Here is a 20,578-nt window from a genome sequence, read left to right on the forward strand (position 1 = left end):
CCAAAACACAGCAAAAATGTATAGTTGATAAGTAAACAAATGTATATTTTATGTATGTTTATCTATATAGACAATGTACAGACCCCAGAGACAGTGTAAATGAGGAGAATATGAGGGTTAAGTCTTACTTCAGTTTTCAATCTAACAACATAGTGAGTTTTATAGGGAGACCTAACCTCGTGATTTGCACTACTGTCTCAGGTCAGCGTCTGAGGAGCAAGCATTAATCCGTAAATGGAGATACATTCACTGGCTCAGAACATAATGGACTGTAATAATGAGATGAATGAGTGTCAGAGGACACAGATAATCCCTGTTGCTGAGCCAGCTGGGACAACCGGGAGCAAAGGATCTACATTTGCACAATGATTTTTTTTTTTTAAGAAAAAAGCCTATTGTTCAAATAATGTTGAACAATAATAATGCATTAATTGTTGCATAATGCATTTATTAACCTTTGTTAATGTTAGTTAATTAAAATACTGTTGTTCTGAAGATTCTAGTTAAAGGCTAAAAGTTTTTTCCATGTGTACAACATAATATGTCACACACAAATAAAATGCATGTTTGGGTCAAATATGGACAAACCCAACCGTTATTTTACATTTTGAAATTGCATTTTTTCAACCCAATGGTTGGGTTTGTCCATATTTGACCCAAACATAGGTTGAAACAACCCAGTATTTTTAGAGTAGCCTACCTATTTCCCCTATTGTATTTTGGTTGTTTTTGAGATATTAAATGACCCTTGGATTTGTATAAAATTGCACAATCACATAATGCAGAACTTTCCAGGACACTGACTTCTAACACACACACACACACACACACACACACACACACACACACACACACACACACACACATAAATCAGGCATGAAAACAGGTCAGGGGTAAAAAAGGTGAGAAGGATGCGGCATACCCCCCCCCCCCCATTAAATGTAATGAGTGAGTAGGAACGCGTGAGTATTAACACGAACAGATGAAATAAGTACAAAATTCTCACTTATTAATAGAATTGAACCATACTCCACAGTGATGAATCCCCCCAAAAAACCTGTAAGCTGCATTGGCATAGTATTACCAGTGTTTCTCACAGGATTTTTGGATCACTGTGATGAGTGGACCTCTGCCACTCTAGGGGGGTTCGGGGGCATGGTCCCCCGTAAGAAAATGTTGTGCTTTTTAATGTTAAATTCATCAATCTGGTCCAAATTAAACAAAGAAAAATTCAAAACTCTTTTAGTTAAAGTGTCTGTCTACATTACTACTACAAGAATAGTTATAATATTAATCCCATGATAGTAATAGCCATATTGTAAAACAAATGCACTGAAAAATAAAGGAAACTTTCATAATTAGTTTTGTACTAATTTCTATACTTCACATTAAAGATGTGATTGGGCTAGCCCAGTGTCAATCAAGAAAAGAACCAGTGGGCCGCTGAACTATGTGTTTCATCGGGTGTCAGAGAAAAAAAAACTATTTACTACTACTATTTATCACGCATTAAAAATGCCCCAAACAAGTCGTCTGTATGATAATCTGAAACAAGGACTGGTGAGCCGTTGTCCTGCTTCACTTCACAGATGCTGAGTGAAAGGAGAATTATAGAATGAAAGGATACTCATTCATTTATATGACACTTTATTCATCAGGAGAACAGCTCGTTCAGCGCGTCATCCGTCGTCCTTTCAGTTTCGGTTTTCAATCGATCAAGTTTTTTCACGTTCTCTCGATAAACCACCCCTTTCAATCCGATCGAAAATATTTGTAATAGAGCTGACACTTTGAGTTTTTAATGGGTTATGTTAAAGTCCTTCTTGTTATAAATGTTTTTATGAAATATCTCTAGTGAATGCATTATCATATCACCGTATTATTTACCGCCATGCGAGCCACAAATTAAAGCTTGGTGAGCCACATGAGGCTCGCGAGCCGCGCAATGAATAACACTGCTACTTGTTCCTGCTCACTCAGCGCTCACGGCGCCCGCGCCCGCTCGCGATATTATCTCGCCCACTTCTATATCAAAATATAAAAATAATGACATTGGCAACATCGCTGTCTGTATCTGACAGGACAGTTAACATTGTAAGCTAACTTACCTCAGGCTTGCTTTCCGACGTGCGGTTTGTTCGGCAGTCCAGTTGTCAGACTCACGGTAAGACTTTGAAAACATTTCTGCCCTAACGTTACTCTGACTCGTATGGGCTGTCATGTTTCGTCATTAGGAATGATGATTGTTTTTTAAAGCTGCGAAGTTTATGGTAACTTTATAGGGGATAAATGCTGGCCTCAGCCTCAGCCTCAGCCTCGACCCCCCCCCCCCCCAAATAAATATTTTCTCATCGGATCTGCACAAATCACGTAGGTGACCCTTTTAGGTTTTAAAACGGCGAATTTCGCCGAAAGGTGAGGAGTTTTCATGCCTGATAAATGTCAAAGTCAAACCAGGTGCCAGATTTCATTTAAAAGCTCATCTGAAAATAGAAAACAGTGAGGGATACAGAAAAGAGAACAGGATGTCGTGAAAGCATGATGTCAATCCGTTTAGAGAGACAATATATCTGATATAAACCCATGTGCTGACACATTATTGCAGAAAGATCATATTCATCTGTGTTTTGCACTAAATATCATGACTGCTCAGGTTCTGTTCACAATTTCCCATACAGTTTGAGTTCAGTTTTTAATGTTTTTAAAAGAAGTCTTGGCTGCATTTATTTGATCCAAAATACAGCAAAAACAGTAATATTATGAAATATTTGTACAGTTTAAAATAACTGTTTTCTATTGTAATCTATTGAAACTGTAATTTATTCCTGTGATCAAAACACTGAATTTTCAACATCATTACTCCAGTCTTGAGTGTCACATGACATGATCCTTCACAAATCATTCAAATATGAGGATTTGATGTTTTTTTTTCTCAGCATTTATCTGAAATAGAAAGCTTGTGTAACATTATACAATACCGTTCAAAAGTTTAGGGTTAGTACGATTTTTTTTTGTTGTTGAAAGAATTTTTTTTTTTTTTTATTAATACTTTTATGTGGCAACGATGCATTAAATTGATCAAAAGTGACAGTTACAAAAGCTTTCTGTGTCAGATAAATGCTGTTCTTTTGAACTTTATATTCATCAAATTATCCTGAAAAACAATTGTACTGTTTTCATCATTGATATAATAAGAAATGTTTCTTGAAATCATCATATTGTAATGATTTCTGAAGGATCATGTGACACTGAAGACTGGAGTAATGATGCTGAAAATACAGCTTTGATCACAGGAAGAAATTACACTTACAATATGTTACAATAGAAAACAGCTCATTTAAATTGTAATAATGTTTCACAATATTACTGTTTTTGCTGTATTTTTGATCAAATATGTGCAGACTTGGTGAGCAGAAGAGACTTCTTTTAAAAACATTCAAACAAATCTTACAGATCTAAAGCTTTTGAACATAGTGTATATGGGAGCCTACAGGTAGTTGTAAATAAACCTAAATGCAAAAATAAACCTATAAACAGAATCAAATCTGTGATGACTAGCTCCGGTCTCAAAAAGAACCACACACACATCAATCATCATATACAATAAGTCCAACGTATGTATGCAATAACATATTTTGTTGACATGAGGGCTGTATCATATTATTGGCTCTAAGATTTTCTAAATCATTTCCTGATATCGCATTTGTTCAATGCAACATCGGACCCCTTCTTCACTGTTTAACTCTTTGCTCTTTGTTCTCCTCTTATAAGCACTCTTGCACAATTATTCTCATGATTCTTATTGCAAGGGTCAAGCATAGAGGGCTAGATTGGTTGAGACTATAGGACACACAGTTCCTGGTGCCCTCTGACCCCTTTGCTTATAGGCCTAAATAGGAATCCATCAGGAAAATGCACTGAGCAGATAAAGGCAACAGAACAACTAACACGGGCGGCTAGTCCTCTGTCAAGCCATGCTGATTTTGAAGAGGAACATTATGAAATCAACAAATCCTGCGCAAGCTCAAATGGTTATGTAAGAGGAATACTGCTGAGCTGTAGCTTAAAATTAATTTGACAATAAATATCCTGACAGAACATTCAACATACTTTCTTTTCTATTAGTCACGCTTAAGAGCCTTTAAAGCGCTGCTTTAATGTTGAATATCAAATATCTTCAGTAACATGAAGCCCTCTGATATGACGTAATAAAACAACATTTTTTAGGGTGAATTGTAAAAAATAAGGATGACTTTCAAAAGAATTGTCCATGTCACATGATTTTTCATGTTTATTTCTATTTCAAAATAAAGGCCTAAACACGCGGAATGAATATGAAATATTATTGTTGCATATTGATAAATTACGGCTCCTCTGTAATTTATAAGCCACCAAATATGAAAACTAGAGATTGTAAACTTTCAAATGATATATGGTTTGTCAATATTACTTTAGGTTTTTACTAAGATATTATTGTTCTAAATATATAAGGGTGAGACGGTGACACTTAAGGGGTTAAATTCTTCCTGTAAACATGCATTACAAGTTTTGAGCTTAAAAAATGTCTGTCTTTAGGCAATTTTCTTTGATCCACACAAGAGCAAGTATACGCTACCAAGTGGTGTCTATACGCAGTTTATATTGATATAACATAATATTAATGTTGCTAGGGTGTTTAATCTTTCAATGGAAGTCTATGGGATTTTTTTTTTTTTTTTTTTCGTTTATTATCTGGCCATGTTCAGTCACTTACAAAGTAGCCTAGCAAAGCCAAGATTAGTCTGATAAACTGGACTTAACGCGAGTTATCGGGAAAACAGGTCTTTTCAGAGGGATAACCATGTTCGCGGAATCCCCAACTTAATATTAAGCGAATTAAAGGACTTGGGACGTGAGCAGTGGCGGCATTATCAACCTCTTGGAGGCGGGATGAAAGAGTTGATCTACCTCTATCCAATGATCCAAAGCTATATGAATCTAATTAGGACTTGGGACTTCTTTGGCGGCCAGTGCAATAAAAATATAAGGAAAAAATGGCGGTCAAAAAAAAAAAAAAAAAAAAACGTTTGTAATGATCCTATTATGCATAAAGAATAGTTTACTCTTATCGAATACCATTCAAAGACATACAGGGTGCGATATTTCCATTTTTAATCCCAGTTTATGTTTCTAAAACGTTGTCTGTGTCTTACGGTACTGTGTATTTACTACCAGTAACGACGACAATGTTTTCCAAAAACAAAACTTCAGTAAGTCAGAGTGCGAATAATAGCCTACAACTGCGCCAAACGCTCGTGAACAAAAGTCGCGTGAAGTGGTAACCGTAGCAACAGAGACATTACCGTTGGGATCAGTATCTGACGAATAATAAACAAAACAACGCACAAGCACTATTTATCACTTTTTAATATAGATTTTCATACCTAATAATAAATACTAAACTGTTTTGCTTTTAAAATGTCACCAACAATCTATTTGGATTATTTAGATGATTTGGTTACAATTATGCTTTGTCAAAAGCGTTATCTTAATCATTTTAAATTGAATTATAAATGGCTCTCAGACTAACGTTAACGTAGGCCTATGTTGGACTTGGCTATTGTCACGCACTATGATTTATTTTCGCCCAAACAAAGCCAAGATTAGTCTGATAAACTGGACTTAACGCGAGTAAGTTAATTGGGAAAACAGGTCTTTTCAGAGGGATCACCATGTTCGCGGAATCCCCAACTTAAGTAAGCGAATTAAAGGACTTGGGACGTGAGCAGTGGCGGCATTATCAACCTCTTGGAGGCGGGGTGAAAGAGTTTATCTACCTCTATCCAATGATCCAAAGCGGGTGGAAAGTGGGTGGTTTTGGAAATGTTCTCCGGGATGATTGATAACGTTGGCGTCAACCGAGAGTCGCGCGCGGAGCCTTTAGCACCGCGGACAGCGCTCAGACGCGCATGCGCAGCACGCCTATCTGAATCTTAGGACTTGGGACTTGTCTATAGACTGTGAAACCCTCAGGAACGAAGATGCAAACGCAATGGAGAATGAAGGAAACATCAAACTAATTGAACCCTGAAATTATAGACATTCAACTTCAACACTGAGGGTGAGGACATTTAATAAGCTATTAAATCATTAAACTGTTTTGGATACTGAAGTTTAAATAAACAGATGAGTTATAGTATGCATTCTCTTTCCAAAATCTTAACTCAAAATTATTTCACTTTTCCAGATTATTGTATAGCGAAAAGCTCTTTTTTATTTTTTTTTATTTTTTTATCAGAAATCAAAGCACCATTCATCGGCGGCCAGTTCGTGAAAGAAACATCAAATACAGGCTACATAATCTCTATTTTTTGAAGGATTATTTGCCGAAAGAAAGGCTGGTAATGAATTCTTTCAACGTGTCAAGTTTGAACGTAACGGATAAGACTGGGCATTCTTTTCAATACTCCTTTTCAAGCGAGGACCCGATGTTCAAAGACTACAAGCCAGTGCACCGGGACCTTATTCCCTTACCAAAGGGGGTTTTGTACCTGTTAATGGCCGCGCTGGTGATTGTTGCAGTCGCCTATGCCATAGTGGGACATCTAATCAAAGACCTCGCTAATGATGTAGTAGGTAAGGTATGATTTATGACCTTGTGGTTAAACCTTAGCTGCTTAAACCTTAACCCTTAATCCATGCCCTTTAGTAAATTCTTATGCTTAATGATTCAGACTGTCAACACAAAAGTCATAGCATTCCCAACAACACTGCATTTTCTGTATTATTCGCTTGAGAAGAAAAAACTCTGTAATAAGTTAACAAAAAAAGTACCATGGTATCATAGTTATAGAGTGCATGTAGTAATGTAGCCTATTTTGTACAATGGCAATGCTTTGGGATTCTTTGGAGTATTTTAAATTACCGTGGTATCTGTTAAAGTGCCATGGTTTTACCCTCTATCACCTCTATACTGTACATGGTACAGGGATCAATACCTTTGTAGCGAGGATTTTATGCCCTCACATAAATCCCAATGTTCTGGAACTAGGTGCTTAAAGTGTAAAATGTAAAGAATATATTATAAGATTGTCTTACCGAGTTAAATAAAATCACCCGTTAATTGAACATAACTTGTATTTAAGTCAATTAAATTAGGCTAATTAATTCAGTATATTGGTTTCAGTATCCTCTTGATCAGGACAGAGAGAAATATGAATAAATAGGTTGCTTTGTAGAAATTGTGCATCCGAATTACTTAAGAAAATCTCTATTCCACTTGACACTTGTTTCTGTATTTTAATCTCTAAAGCACAGAAAAAATGGACTTTACTGTTACTTTCAAATAGAAACTTTCACTCAAGTATGATTTTGGTGGGATATGTTTGCCTAGAGTAACACAATACCCATATTTCAACTAAAGTAGAATATTTACCCTCCTGCTGAAAGTTTTATACCATAAAATATTTGGTAACATTTTGTTAACAGTGTTTGTTAATAAAAATGCAGTTGGTCATCGTTTATTCATGTTAGTTTGCAGTGCAATAACTAACGTTACCAGATACAACTTTGATTGAAAAATGTATTAGTAAATGAACTAACAATGAACAATGCGTCTACAGTATTTATTAATCTAAGTTCATTTTAAATAATGTGCAAACTAATGTTAATAAAATAATGGATCCTTATTGTTCAGTTTTACCAAATAATTGTTCTCGTCACTTTCTTTTCCTTGTCTCTCATGATAGACTGTGTGCTTGGCCCAAATGAAGATGATGCAGAAAAAGACGACATATCGAGTATCAGACCCACCCGTCTGCCCCAGGCCCTGTCTCTCTCCCATGCCAACGCCTTCCACGTGTGGGACCAGGATGATGTGGTGATCCCCTTACCGTCGGACGACAGTCCTCAGATGAGCCCTCTGCTGCTGTCTGCCATCCCCTACATCCCCTCGTTCTTCCCCACATCCAGCTCCAACAACAGCATGTCAATGCCCGACAGTCCTTCTATCCCACGGGACGTCTGAGAAAGACGGAAGGTAAGAAGGTGACGCATGGTTGCTTCATATGATTTTTTGACAGTATGATGGGTCAAGACCAAAGAAAACACAAACATTGAAGGACAAGTGTTGTACACCAAAAAAGACTTTGTGCATGTTCTCTGGTTTACGACTTTTCAAAACCGACATGATATTATGAATCCGATAACATTTACAATCATGCATTTCGTCAACGCTTTTATCCAAAGCGACTTCCAGTGCATTCAAGCGACACGCTTTACCAGTCTGTGCTTTCCCTCGGAATCAAACCCATAACCTTGGCATCGCTAGAAACATGCTTGAGCTTCAGGATCAGCTTCATTGGAAGCCTCGCTCATTTTATTTTCCAGAGTTTTTGGACCCCGAAAAGTCATTTGGAAATACAAAGGGATGGATTGCTTGAGTTATATTACTTTTCCCTGTTGTGTAAGACGATTTACGGAAGCTCTGTTATGAGCACTGTTGAACATCATTTCAACTCATCCCCAAAAGAAGGATTATTTAAACCAAAAAAAAGCACCAGGACTTGAGCTCAGAATTACTCAGCATTATATTCTCAGTTGGTATTAATTACATAACGACTCAAGTCTAGACTTTTCATGCCAGCACAAATAAACCCAAAAATCCCCTTCAGTGTCGGATGGTCTCAAAGGAGCGTCTCTTTACGGGATACAGTCTCTTGGAAATCAGAGATGAGCAGGGCGAAGGATAAAAAGGGAACATTATTTGGACAGAGGCCTAAAGCAACACCAGACGCCCTTGAAAGGGTCAAGAAGCTCGTTGGATGATCGAGAATCTTTGATTCATCTGAATGTGAACAGTGGATCTAGATGTCAAGCTGACATTGAATCATTGGATTCACCATTTTATAGACGCACTAGAATCTGTGAATTTTTGTTTTTGTTAGTTTGCATTTTGAAGACCACATGGGGTTGTTCACACGGGACACATTCTTTTCACATTCATTGTTTCTGCGCTTTCTTAAATATTGGTCATCATGATTGTTTGTTTTTCAGTCTTGCTGTTTTTTCAGAATCTCGGGTCATGAACATCCTGTTTTTTAAACTACGAGGTCAAGTTAGAAACTAATAAAAATGAAAAAAAATTGACAATTTAATATGTTCCTCGTCTAATTGTGTCACTAATCAGGGCACGTTATTTCACAGCAAATAATAATGTTTGACTTTATCATCAAAATGTAAAAACCTTCTCTCTTTTAGAACTTCATTAAAGGTATAATGGAGGATTTTTTACTTCCGGGTGGATCACCTATACTATTGGTCCTCCTAATTGTCAATCATTCTGGTGAATCAATCAAACTTATTCAAAAAGTGGAGAGGGCGGGTCTTATCTAAAATTCGGAAAGATCCTCCACTATACCTTTAATTCCCTGGGAAGCAAACCCATGACCATGCTGTTGCTAGCACAATACTCTACTGTTTGAGCTACAGGAATCCATCACTAATGTGTAATATAGCCAGTTAGTTATGTATTAGCAAACTTGCATTATTGTATTGATATTCTCACCAAATATCCCATTTCACTTGCACAATGTGTCACATTACGAATGTAAAACGGGTTGCGAATGCCATCTCATGTTCAGTTCGGCCCATTCTGTAGTGCTCCGACTAGTTTTTCCAACATAAGTACGTGCTTGTGTGAACACCACCATACTGTATGCTTACAATGGCATTTTTGTTTAAGTGTATTGACTTTTTTTTTTTGCAAGCCTTTTCCAGTCAAGGTTGGTTGACAAGAGTTGAACCAATACTGTTATGAACAGTTACAAATGCTGTAAATAAAGAACTGTGCTAACCCTTAAGGTGTACAATGTATAAATATTTCATTGTACAGTGTCTACATAAATAATAGTGAAAAAACAAACACTACAAAAGTGATGTTGAACTGATCCACACAGGTAGTAAATGGAGCAGCGGCTAACGTAGGGCTGTTCTCAGACAGGTTATTTCCAAACGATATGGGATTATCTTGACCCGGGCACTTAAGATGTCACGACATTTAAGCAAGTAAACAAGATGTAATCCTTCAGTGTCATAGAGGATTCCCTCAACCTCTCCTCCCCCAAAGGGCAATCGGCGGGCCAACAGATTCACCGTACGCTGCTGACTGCCCTCTCGAATCTGAATTGTGTTCAAATCATCTAAATAGTTTTTTCAGTGGGAAAAGAGTTCTGCACAAACTGCTTTCCTCTGAGATTCAAAGCTTCATCTCGTCTTAACAACCAACTCATCCTCAGCCAACATCCTCTCCACATGTGCTTTTACATAATATTATGTGTGCCAACTACAAGAGATGCTGGGAAATGAAGAGATTACGGAAGCCATGTTTCCATGGTGTAAGCGGTCTGTCGGACGCTAATTCAAAGCCTGCAAATCAAATCTTAAAGTGCAGTTCATAAAGAACATTTAAATACCATTCAAAAGTTTGGTGTCGGTAAGATTTTTTTATTTGAAATAAGTTTAAACGTTAAAAAGGACGCATTAAACTGAGCAAAAGTGACAGGATTTTTTTTTATAGCTTTACAAAATACTTGTATCAAATAAATCCAGAGCTTTTGAACAGTCGTGTGTGTTTATGTTATTTTTGTGTAGCACACAAGTGGTAGATGCAGAGACATGAAAAGATTACGGAAGCAGCTTGATTTCCAACCATGAGTTTTGTTAAAATAAAATGGAATTAGTGCCACTAATCTTATTTAGTTTGTTCATGGAACTTGACTACAAGGAACAAGTGTACCCTAGAGATAAAACATACAGCTTAACGTTTACGTCATTATCAACTAAAACCGAATCAATGCTGCCAGGAAATATCACTTAGAAAAGGCACAGAACATCCAAAGAAGAGAAAAAGAGACGTTTAGCAGAAACATCAATTTCAATTTGACTCTAGTGGTTCTCAACCTGGGGGCATCTGGAAACTTACAAAGTTATATATTTAAATTAGTTAAATGAAATTGAATTAATTCAAATAAATGTATCTAAATAAAATATTTAAATTAATTATATTAAATTCTCAAACACTGATAGTGTTTTTTGATCTTAGATGCATGTAAATATATTGTAGGAAACCTCCAAAACAAAATTAGGAACACTTTAATATATCACAGTTAAAAAAAAAAGTTCGAGCTGATCATCGATTCGAGTCATCAATAATGTTGGACAATGTGGGGCCTCAAACCACTTGTTGCACTGCATTGGTTAGCCCCGCCCACACAACACAGTGAAATCTCATTGGTCCCCTTCTCATAGCTACACATTAAACATCACGTGTATTTTTGCAATTCTGTTTAAAACTCTGTTACACCCTGTAGTCAAACATAGAAACACTGGGATCAAACGGATTCTTCCGTTTAACCAACAGGGAGATTAAACTGCACGGAGAAAGCTTAAACCTCTTCACTGGATTTACACAAATGACCCAAGACCCTTATCCAGACCTCTTGAGCTCGGCATTTACAAACGTACACGGCTACACGCACCATAAAGATGAACAATGGTGTACTGGGATCTGATGCTGCAGCCATGGAAAATACAGCACAAAGACCCCGGTTTCATTTCATACACTGAAATAAATTGTGCTTTCATAATAAACAACCATTAATGAAGTCATATTGGAGATTTGAAACATTTTTAATTTAACATCGCAACAGTATGAGGACTTCAATAGTTTCCATTGCATTCTGGGTTGTGAGAACAAACTGGGTGGCTGTTTTTTTACAGAGCTGTCATTAAAAAACGGGTCGTGGAAAAGACAAATCAATTGAGAATATATATATATGTATATCTATATGATTCAAGTAGAGGACAGTAGGGATCTCTGTATCAGGCGGTGACACTGTAACAAGGTCAATGTGACGCTCCTCATGCAAAGACGTGAATCTTTTCCTCCGTTTTGACGTCAGCCTGTTCAACACGGTCCTCATAACTAATGCCCGAGCAGCAAAATATAGTTCAGGGTGTGTGTTATGGCTTAAATGGACAATAACTATGCAGATGAGTCATGAGAGCACAAATGAATCCAAATGCTGAGTGCACATCATTTAAGAGTCCAGTCGGCATATAGGGCTGTCGTACACCATCTGTAGGTTCACTTTGTGGCCCACAAGCTCTCGGATGTTGTTGATTCCGTACTTGATCATGGTGGGCCTGAAGGTGGGTGAAAAAAATCGATTTTTTTTTTAACTTTGAGGTTTTATATGCAAACGATGCAATTTTATATGTGTGAGTTGACGCACCTCTCCAAGGACAGACCCCAGGCAATGACTGACACCCCCTCGGGCAAACCCATGGGCAGCAGCATCTCAGGCCGGAAGACCCCAGAATTACCCACCTCCACCCACTTCTTCAGACCTAAGAGAGATTCAGAGAGACAAAAGGTTTGTGATGCTAAACTGGGTCAGACAGTTAGCTTTCCGCCTATAGAGGGCAACAGAGTCCGCCCACTTTTCATTGCCTTAGTTCCAGAAGTGTTTTTTCAATTGAAGCTGTGAGCTGAATCATAACACACACACACACACACACACACACACACACACACACACACACACACACACACACACACACACATATATATATAAATAATATATAAATATACACAGTATTTATATTGATAATTTATATAAAAAACAATATATTTTAAGTTTATTGCTAAATAAGCATGTATATACACACATTAACTATTTTGCACTGTATTTGCTTATCGCAGTTCTCTGATTGGTGGAGTTTTCTTTGCCGAATCATGAGTAATGTCGTTTTTAAACAAGGAATGATTATTTAAAAAATTAGTTATGATGTCCGGGATCCGACAGCTGCACTCTTTGCCATGCCGCTGTTGAAATCTTGATTCTGATTGGCTGACAAATGTTCCAGAGCGGTGACTGATAGCCTATAACTGCTGTATGAAGTTTCACATGACTTCAGCAAATTATTAGTGTTATTCAAAGAGCCTTACAGCCTACCAAAGCAAAACTTCTGTTTCATGCCAACTACAATATCAATGCTATTTTATTACTCAATCATATAGTTTTGCTTCCAAAATACTAAATTGAAAATAGTGCATTATTGCATTACCATTTCACTTGAAATAATTCAATGTTCTATCTAGTGCTGTCAACGTTAACGCGTTAACGCATGCGATTAATTTTTGTCTGGTTTAACGTGTTAAAATATTTAACGCAATTAACGCAGCATCCGTCTTTTCTGCCATCCGTTGGCTAGCTTTACATTATATGATCACGCTCTTATTCATTTAAATGCTTTTAAACATTTCAAGCGCGGCAAGACAAAAGAGAATGCGCTGTCTGTGAATGTCCTTATGTGACACACACACACACACACACACACACATAGACAGGGCGCCAGAATCCAGTTCTCTTTCGCGCTTGAACTAACAATAACAATAACAATAATTTTGTCGATTATCCTCATAAGAGCAGTCTTAAATTATTTATATAAAGTCTAAAATGAACAAAGAGTTGCGAGAGAATGAGGCGCGTGTGAGATCCATAGACAGTATATAAACGGTGAGCTCCGCGTGTGTGTGTGTGTGTGTGTCTGCTCTTAAAGGGACAGCAGCCAATAAAGCTTCCTGTCAGTAAAGTTAAAGAACAAAGGGAACAGAGAAAATGACTCACTGCTGTTGACTAAATAACTTTTGTAGCTTTAATAAGGATTAACTATTTAATTTATAGTTTATGCAGTGCAGACTGCATATAACTTTGATAACTTTATTACATTTCTGTATATTTCCTAACTGTTAAGACAGGAAGGGCACGAATAAATATGACATTTATTATGGGTTTATGTTAGCATTGTTTTAAGTTCACTTAAATTAAAAACTGTTATATTTTTGAAGCCTAATAAATGTGAAAAAAAAATCAGTAGCTGTATTAATATCAGTAATACTGGCCTTCATTCATAAAAAGATGCCATTAAACAATTATTTAAAATATACTGTCTTTATGTTGTTTCTACATTAATTTGATTAACTGTGAAATTATTACATTATAAAATATATTAAAAACGTACAAAAACATTTCTTTTTTTATTGCGATTAATTGCGATTAATCACAGAAAAAATGTGTGATTAATCTAGTTAAAATTTTTAATCGATTGACAGCACTAGTTCTATCATTTCATCTTTTCATACTTCATCTATTATTATACATCCTATACCCGATTTCAGTTATTCTATACTTACTAAACAGCAGGCTATGAAAGACTTAATAATTGTACCTTTAGCAATATAAACGTAGCATATAGCACACATAAACAATCACATACCGCTTCATATGGAGAGTTTTACCTTCATGATAGCTGAAGACTTCCATACTTGGCTCAGTGTAGGGGTTGTACGCTGGCTTGAAACGCAATTTCGTGATTCCTGGAGTAAAATATTTCAAAATCATGATCACAAATCTTTGGAATATTCAAGAATCCTCCTTCATTGTAAATGGCTAATTATACTAATTATACACATAAAAAAGAAGAACTTTCTTTTCAGATCTTATTTGTAAAAAGCAAGGAGTGCAGTACCTAGTTTGGTAAAGAACTGGTGCAGGATGCCCATGAGGTTCCCCAGGGTAAGGCCGTAGTCGGCCACCACGCCTTCGATCTGGTGAAACTCCGCCAGGTGGGTGGCGTCCAGAGTTTCGTTACGGAAAACTCTATCGATGGAGAAGTACTTCACTGGTGTGAACTTCTCCTGGAAGGAACGACAGAGACGAGTGAGATCTGAAGTAAACGGCATTGAGTGAGGCCATGAGTGTGTGTGTGTGTGTGTGTGTTCACCTGCTGCGCGAGTTTATACAGCATCCGAGCGCTGACTGCCGTGGTGTGTGTTCGCAGGAGGTTCTTCTGAGCTTCTTCAATCTTCCAGTCATACTTGTATCTTAAAATTGATATGAGAAGTTAAAATTACAAATCTACAAATGCACTAACGTTTAGGGTCGGTAAGATTTTCAATGTCTTTTCTGTTCACCAAGGCTCATTTATTTGATAACTGATTTGATAGTGCAAACAGTAATATTGTGAAAGATTATTACAATTCAAAATAACTTTTTCTATTGAAATATATTTTAAACTGTAATTTATTCCTGTGATCAAAGCTGTATTTTCAGCATCATTACTCCAGTCTTCAGTGTCACATGATCCTTCAGAAATCATTCTAATATGACGATTTGATGATCAAAAAACATTTCTGATTATTATCAATGTTGAAAATATTTTTTTTGAAAACCATTCACCAACAGTTCAAAAGAACAGCATCTATTTGAAATATAAATCTTTTGTAACATTATAAATGTCTTTACTGTCGCTTTTGATCAGTTTCATGTTTCCACAATGAATAAAAGTATTAAAAAAAAATTTTTTAATCATACTGATCCCAAACTTTTAAATGGTTGTAAATAAACGGCATTGGAGATCAATGAATGGCACTCGTCTTACCCCTGTGAACCATAACCTCCTTCAGAATGAACCTTCTTCACTCTCTCCAGATATTCCTGAGGAAACTCGTGAGCCAGCGCTGGGTCTGAGAAATACAAACAATTAATTCGAGACCAGAAAAACATGCTTTGACAGCAAGCGGTCTAAACTCGTACAGGTCAAGGACAGCACAAAGGAGGACTTCTCTCACCAGAGATGAAGAAGGTGTCGTGTTGGTCTCTCGCTGGGTGCTGCTGGGGCTGGAACAGAGAATCGAAGTTCCAGAAGGAGCTCTCGATGAAGTTATTGGTGGGCATTTCTGTGAATCTGTAGGGGAATACGCTTGTAGATTAATGATCTAAGATCAAAAACACTGGTATGGAGTAAAAAGTTTTGTATGAAGGCACAATTGGTTGTTACATTTAACTATTAAGTTTCAGGTCAATAGTAATACCATTGTACTTGTATTGATAAACACACCATAGTACTGAATTAGCAATATTATTGTACAAATCAGGGTTTCTGCAGGTTTTATGAAGGTAAATTTAAGACTTAAGGAGAATAAATTGAATTTTAAGAAATAAATTGAAGGGAACACAATATGTCAATATTTTCTCTGAATGTTAATGTTAAGGGAGAAATACAATGAGCCGTATTAGCAACACCTCAAAGTTTTACTTCAGTTTGCATTTGCATCTTAAGTTAACATATCTTGATTTGTATTGGAAAACAGGACACAAATACTGAGGAAGACATTGATTTGTTGCAATGCATGCAACATATAATAAATGACATTATGGATTTAAGACTTTCTAAGGCCTTTTTTAAAGCCATAAAGGGATAGTTCACCCAAAAAGTTACATTTTTACATCCTCAAGTTGTTCAAAACCTGTATGAGGTTTTTTTTTTCTTCCGTTGAACACAAAAGAAGATATTTTGAAGAATGTTGGTAACCAGACATTTGACGGCACCCATTGACTTTCAAAGTAGGAAAAAAAAAAATACTATGTAAGCTAATGGTCCATCAACTGTTGGTAACCAGATATTCTTCAAAAATATCTCCGTTTGTGTTCAGCAGAAGAAAGAAATTCATACAGGTTTGGAACAACTTGAGGGTGAGTAAATGATGTCAAAGGTTTCATTTTTGGGTTAACTATCCCTTTAATTTGTGTAAGGGTGAATTTTAAAACCCACAGAAACTCTAACAAATGGTATTTACATGATACTGCAACACATTTTAAAAAAAAACATGGTACTACCATTGCATTGCTCCACTAAAACACTGCCAAAGCACTTACACACACTCACACCAAAAAAAATCCTCTAGCTTGTTTCCTAATCTAGTTGTCCAAACACCTGCCGTTTTATATTACGAATATTCTTGTCTCTTTGACAAACTGCTTTTGTAAGCCTCTGTGGATAAAAGCGTCTGCTAAACAACGAACAACTTAAAATAAATGAGTGAAATCCTTTTGTCCATAACATGGTGACCAAACAAATAAATCTGCTAAGTTTCTCATCTGAGGTAGAAGAGTGTTTTGTAAGCATGAAGGACTGACCCCATCTCCAGGAAGATCTGCCTGAACTGTGTCCGGACCTTCATGAGCGGGTGCAGGTGACCGCAGTCTGGAGCAACACCCATCGCCTCAAAATTATACGGCTTAAACTTCTTCTCCTTCCAGCTCCCACTGAAAGAAACAAGTCAACCAAAGACAACATCTTCATTTTTATGAAGTGTCCTTGAAACCCAAGTGAGTGTGCTGATTTTTGATATTAAAAACCCAGCATAAGTCACAAGAAGTGGGTCAGAACTGCATCTGACAGTGTTTTTCAGCCTATTTTCCTTGAAGAATGCGATTGGTCTCACCTGGCGATCATCTCTGGAGTCAGTTCTGTCTCTTGTTTGGTGATGGTGGTACTGAAGCTGCTGCCTTTAGTGATCCAGTAAGACTTAACCGTCCTAAAATCATTCAGAATTTATAATGGAATTCATTTAGACAAACTAGGAATATATTACATGCGTCTCCCTTACAAAAATTTGACCTAAGATGAGATCATCATTGAGCTGTAGCGCCTCCTACTGCTCATGTAGCACATAATAAATAATAACCTGCATCATTCGCAGACTAATCAAACACGCTAAATGAATCTTAGGCCCTGTTTACTCCTGGTATTAAGATGTTTTGGTGGATCGGATCACAAGTGGACGACGCTAAATACAGGTGTAAACGGGGTCTAAAACGTTTTGAGCTTGTCCACTTTCGACCAAGTCCAGAGGTAGTAGAAAACACATTAGACCGGATTGCTTTCGTGTAAACGCTCATGTGGTCGAACAGACACTAAAGACCGCATACTGACCTAACGCATAAACATTATGGGAACAGCTCTAGCCAGACAGGATTTAAACTTTGTCGACTGAAGCCCCAAGTTTGGTTTGAAGATGAAAAACATACCAAGCACAATGTTCTCTCACCATTCCTGATTTCTAACACACACTTGCAGTGTTCGGCTGTTAGAGCAGAAACGAAAGCTGCTGTTCTCCGTATGTTTTTCCATCATCTCCGCGCGTTCATACGTAAATTGCGCGAGCTTATATTGTCAATTAGATTCAAAGATCTGGGAAAAAAACAAACAAACAAACAAACAAAAAAACATACATTTCCCGGCCCATAGACCCTCCCCTGGAAGAAAACAGGACAGAAGTGGTTGAAAGTGGACAAAAGAGACGGATTAAAACACCAGGTGTCAACGAGAATGTGTCTCCCTCGTCTACTTGTGATCCGATCGACCAAAACGCATCTTAATACCAGGAGTAAACAGGGCCTTTGATGAACAACTTGAGCAACTCAACGCTCTCTTACACTTCTGCTAGCAGTTTCCTTTTCTTCAGTTCATTCTTTTCTTTCTCCTCTAGTTTTGCCGACTGTTCCTTCTGCACCAGCTGTAGTTTGTCCCTTACTGTATCCTCAATGGTTTCCACCTGCAAGACACACACACTAGATTAATAACACATTGATATAGGTATCTGGGCTTAATTCACGATCTGTGCCGCACTGCATGTAACTCACGGTTTTGAAGACTCTCGGTCCTCCCTCGTGAGCTTTATCCAGACGGATCCATTTGTTGGACATGGCTTTGCTGAAACCAACCTTCCCGCTCTGCATTTTCTAAAAGGAAAAGGCCCATTATAAAATCTCCACAGGTCTAGATAGACATGCATACCAATGTATGTGCATCAGTTTTGAATTCACAGGATTAATAGGTAACCCTAGTGATCGTATATATGTTATTAAAGCAAAAAATTCAACTGTTATGCAAAATAATAATAATATGAATAACAATAGAAAATAAATGTTAAAATCTCATATACATTACTGTAAAAGATGAACACCTTGTCTGGTCAAAAGGATTTTTTTTAAAGAATTCTGTATAACAAATACTTCCATGATGTATACATCTAACTGTACTTAACAGAAATACTCTAACAGTGTTTTAATAAAAATAGAAAATAATCTTATCTAATAATCGTATAAAATAAAAAACAAATCATTTTGATTTTGAGGTGAAATATGACCTTGACCTGAGATTCATCTTAATGATACTCGTACAGGTCAAATCCAGCACATGATGGTGTGGTACACCTACAGATAATGTTGTTCTCTCACCATGAGCTGATTCTGCGGCAGACCCTCAGCAGGGATGGCGTTGAACACTCGGGCTTCATGACTGCCCTGCTCCGCGATCTCATGCCCCTCTCCTGTCAGCTCCCAGTGTTTGGAGGACTTCTGCTCTGCCGAGATCACCTGAACACATCATTCAGCCAAGTTAACACAGATAAACAATCACATATTTATAGAAGATCAATATATATATATGAACGTGACATGCTCAACATGCTCTTGGTCTACAATAACATACCGATAATAATAACATTATGATCAGATTTGAGGGATAAGTTTAGAGTTTTTTAGGCTTACAACCAGGGTTAAGTGCTTCTACATCCGTGTGATTCACATTTCATTTCCCTCTGATTTTAGGGATATGTTTTATTTTTTTTAACAGGAATGTTGTTCCAGGCACGAATGTGTCTTACTTGGCAAATTCACGGTGACCACGGTATCTTATGATACACAATACATATAGAAACATATATAGAGAGATATATATAGATACAGTTTTGTAAATATACTAGGCTATATAGTTAACGTTTTGCTACTCACTTATTTTTTGTGTTATTTGTTGTTATACATGTTATTTCTTCTTTTAATCTAGTTGTTCTGTTCCTAGTTGTATAGAACGACAGACACACAAAACAACAGATAGATAGACAGACAGACAGACAGACAGACAGACAGACAGACAGACAGACAGACAGACAGACAGACAGACAGACAGAGACAGATAGATTTAAAGATAGACAGATAGATAGACAGACAGATAGATAGATAGATAGATAGATAGATAGATAGATAGATAGATAGACACAGACAGATAGATTTAAAGATAGATAGACAGACAGACAGACAGACAGAGACAGATAGATTTAAAGATAGACAGATAGATAGATAGATAGATAGATTTAAAGATAGACAGAGAGATAGATAGATAGATAGATAGATAGATAGATAGATAGATAGATAGATAGATAGATAGATAGATAGATTTTCGGTTCTAACTATTATCGCATGATTTCAGGTTAGTAACGCTACAGATCCTGCGGGTTGAATGGGTCTCATCATTTGCGCCGCTGTTGCATCAGACAGTGCGTGTTTCTGCTGCAGGATCTCCTCACCTCTCCTAGCGCCTGCAGACTCTTCACCGCGCCGACGATCGCCTGATGATCCACGCCGAGAGACACGGCCACATCCTGGCTGTCAATGCCGCCGTCGACCTTCTCCACTAGCCGTAACAGCGATTCCAAGAGCCCGGTGTCCGCCATGCTGGAGTCGCCTTGCGCTCGGATGGGGAAACGGACATGACGTCACACAGCCGTAACCACAGTAACAAAACCGCACACAATTGTTTTTACCGTAAACCATGTAGACCTGCTCTGTTGAAAATATTTACATATTAACCAGTTTCCAGTCATGGGCCCACAAACCTTTATTTTATTAAA

The 20,578-nt window shown here is 37.2% G+C and overlaps 2 protein-coding genes across 4 annotated transcripts; one reads left to right on the forward strand and one right to left on the reverse strand.

The window, feature by feature from the left end:
- Positions 1 to 5,760: 5,760 nt before the first annotated feature.
- Positions 5,761 to 10,601, forward strand: LOC311280552 (uncharacterized protein). 3 transcript variants are annotated; one of them, XM_084392786.1, is made up of 3 exons: positions 5,761 to 6,100; positions 6,278 to 6,615; positions 7,728 to 10,601. In XM_084392786.1, exons 2-3 carry the CDS (start codon positions 6,384 to 6,386, stop codon positions 8,003 to 8,005), a joined length of 510 nt encoding a protein of 169 aa, XP_084248912.1. In that variant the 5' UTR covers positions 5,761 to 6,100; positions 6,278 to 6,383; the 3' UTR covers positions 8,006 to 10,601. The 3 variants fall into 3 exon arrangements, with proteins under 3 accessions (XP_084248912.1, XP_084248911.1, XP_084248913.1); XM_084392785.1 differs by having other exon boundaries at positions 5,838 to 6,100; positions 6,227 to 6,615; XM_084392787.1 differs by having other exon boundaries at positions 5,838 to 6,100; positions 6,458 to 6,615; positions 7,728 to 10,595.
- A 1,047-nt stretch (positions 10,602 to 11,648) lies between these two features.
- On the reverse strand, positions 11,649 to 20,461 carry farsa (phenylalanyl-tRNA synthetase subunit alpha). Its single transcript, XM_084392660.1, has 13 exons — positions 20,255 to 20,461; positions 19,128 to 19,265; positions 18,531 to 18,629; positions 18,324 to 18,442; positions 17,330 to 17,422; positions 17,022 to 17,150; positions 15,674 to 15,789; positions 15,484 to 15,568; positions 14,827 to 14,926; positions 14,572 to 14,740; positions 14,342 to 14,419; positions 12,273 to 12,387; positions 11,649 to 12,183 (listed from the first exon to the last, which is right to left on the reverse strand). The coding sequence occupies exons 1-13, from the start codon at positions 20,399 to 20,401 to the stop codon at positions 12,078 to 12,080; spliced, it is 1,494 nt and encodes a 497-aa protein (XP_084248786.1). The 5' UTR covers positions 20,402 to 20,461; the 3' UTR covers positions 11,649 to 12,077.
- Between the last annotated feature and the right edge of the window lie 117 nt (positions 20,462 to 20,578).

The sequence above is a fragment of the Rutilus rutilus genome (genome assembly GCF_951802725.1).
Source record: "Rutilus rutilus genome assembly, chromosome: 1".
In the NCBI taxonomy this organism is placed as follows: domain Eukaryota; kingdom Metazoa; phylum Chordata; class Actinopteri; order Cypriniformes; family Leuciscidae; genus Rutilus; species Rutilus rutilus.

Bases quoted from the DNA above. Each gene is read 5' to 3' on its own strand.
- LOC311280552 (XM_084392786.1), top strand. From the start codon at position 6,384: ATGAATTCTTTCAACGTGTCAAGTTTGAACGTAACGGATAAGACTGGG. The intron at 6,616-7,727 runs GTAAGGTATGAT...CTCTCATGATAG, and splicing joins CCTCGCTAATGATGTAGTAG to ACTGTGTGCTTGGCCCAAAT.
- farsa (XM_084392660.1), bottom strand. From the start codon at position 20,401: ATGGCGGACACCGGGCTCTTGGAATCGCTGTTACGGCTAGTGGAGAAG. The intron at 18,630-19,127 runs GTGAGAGAACAA...TTTTCCTTTTAG, and splicing joins TGCCGCAGAATCAGCTCATG to AAAATGCAGAGCGGGAAGGT. The intron at 17,151-17,329 runs GTGAGACCAATC...TGTTTCTTTCAG, and splicing joins ACTCCAGAGATGATCGCCAG to TGGGAGCTGGAAGGAGAAGA.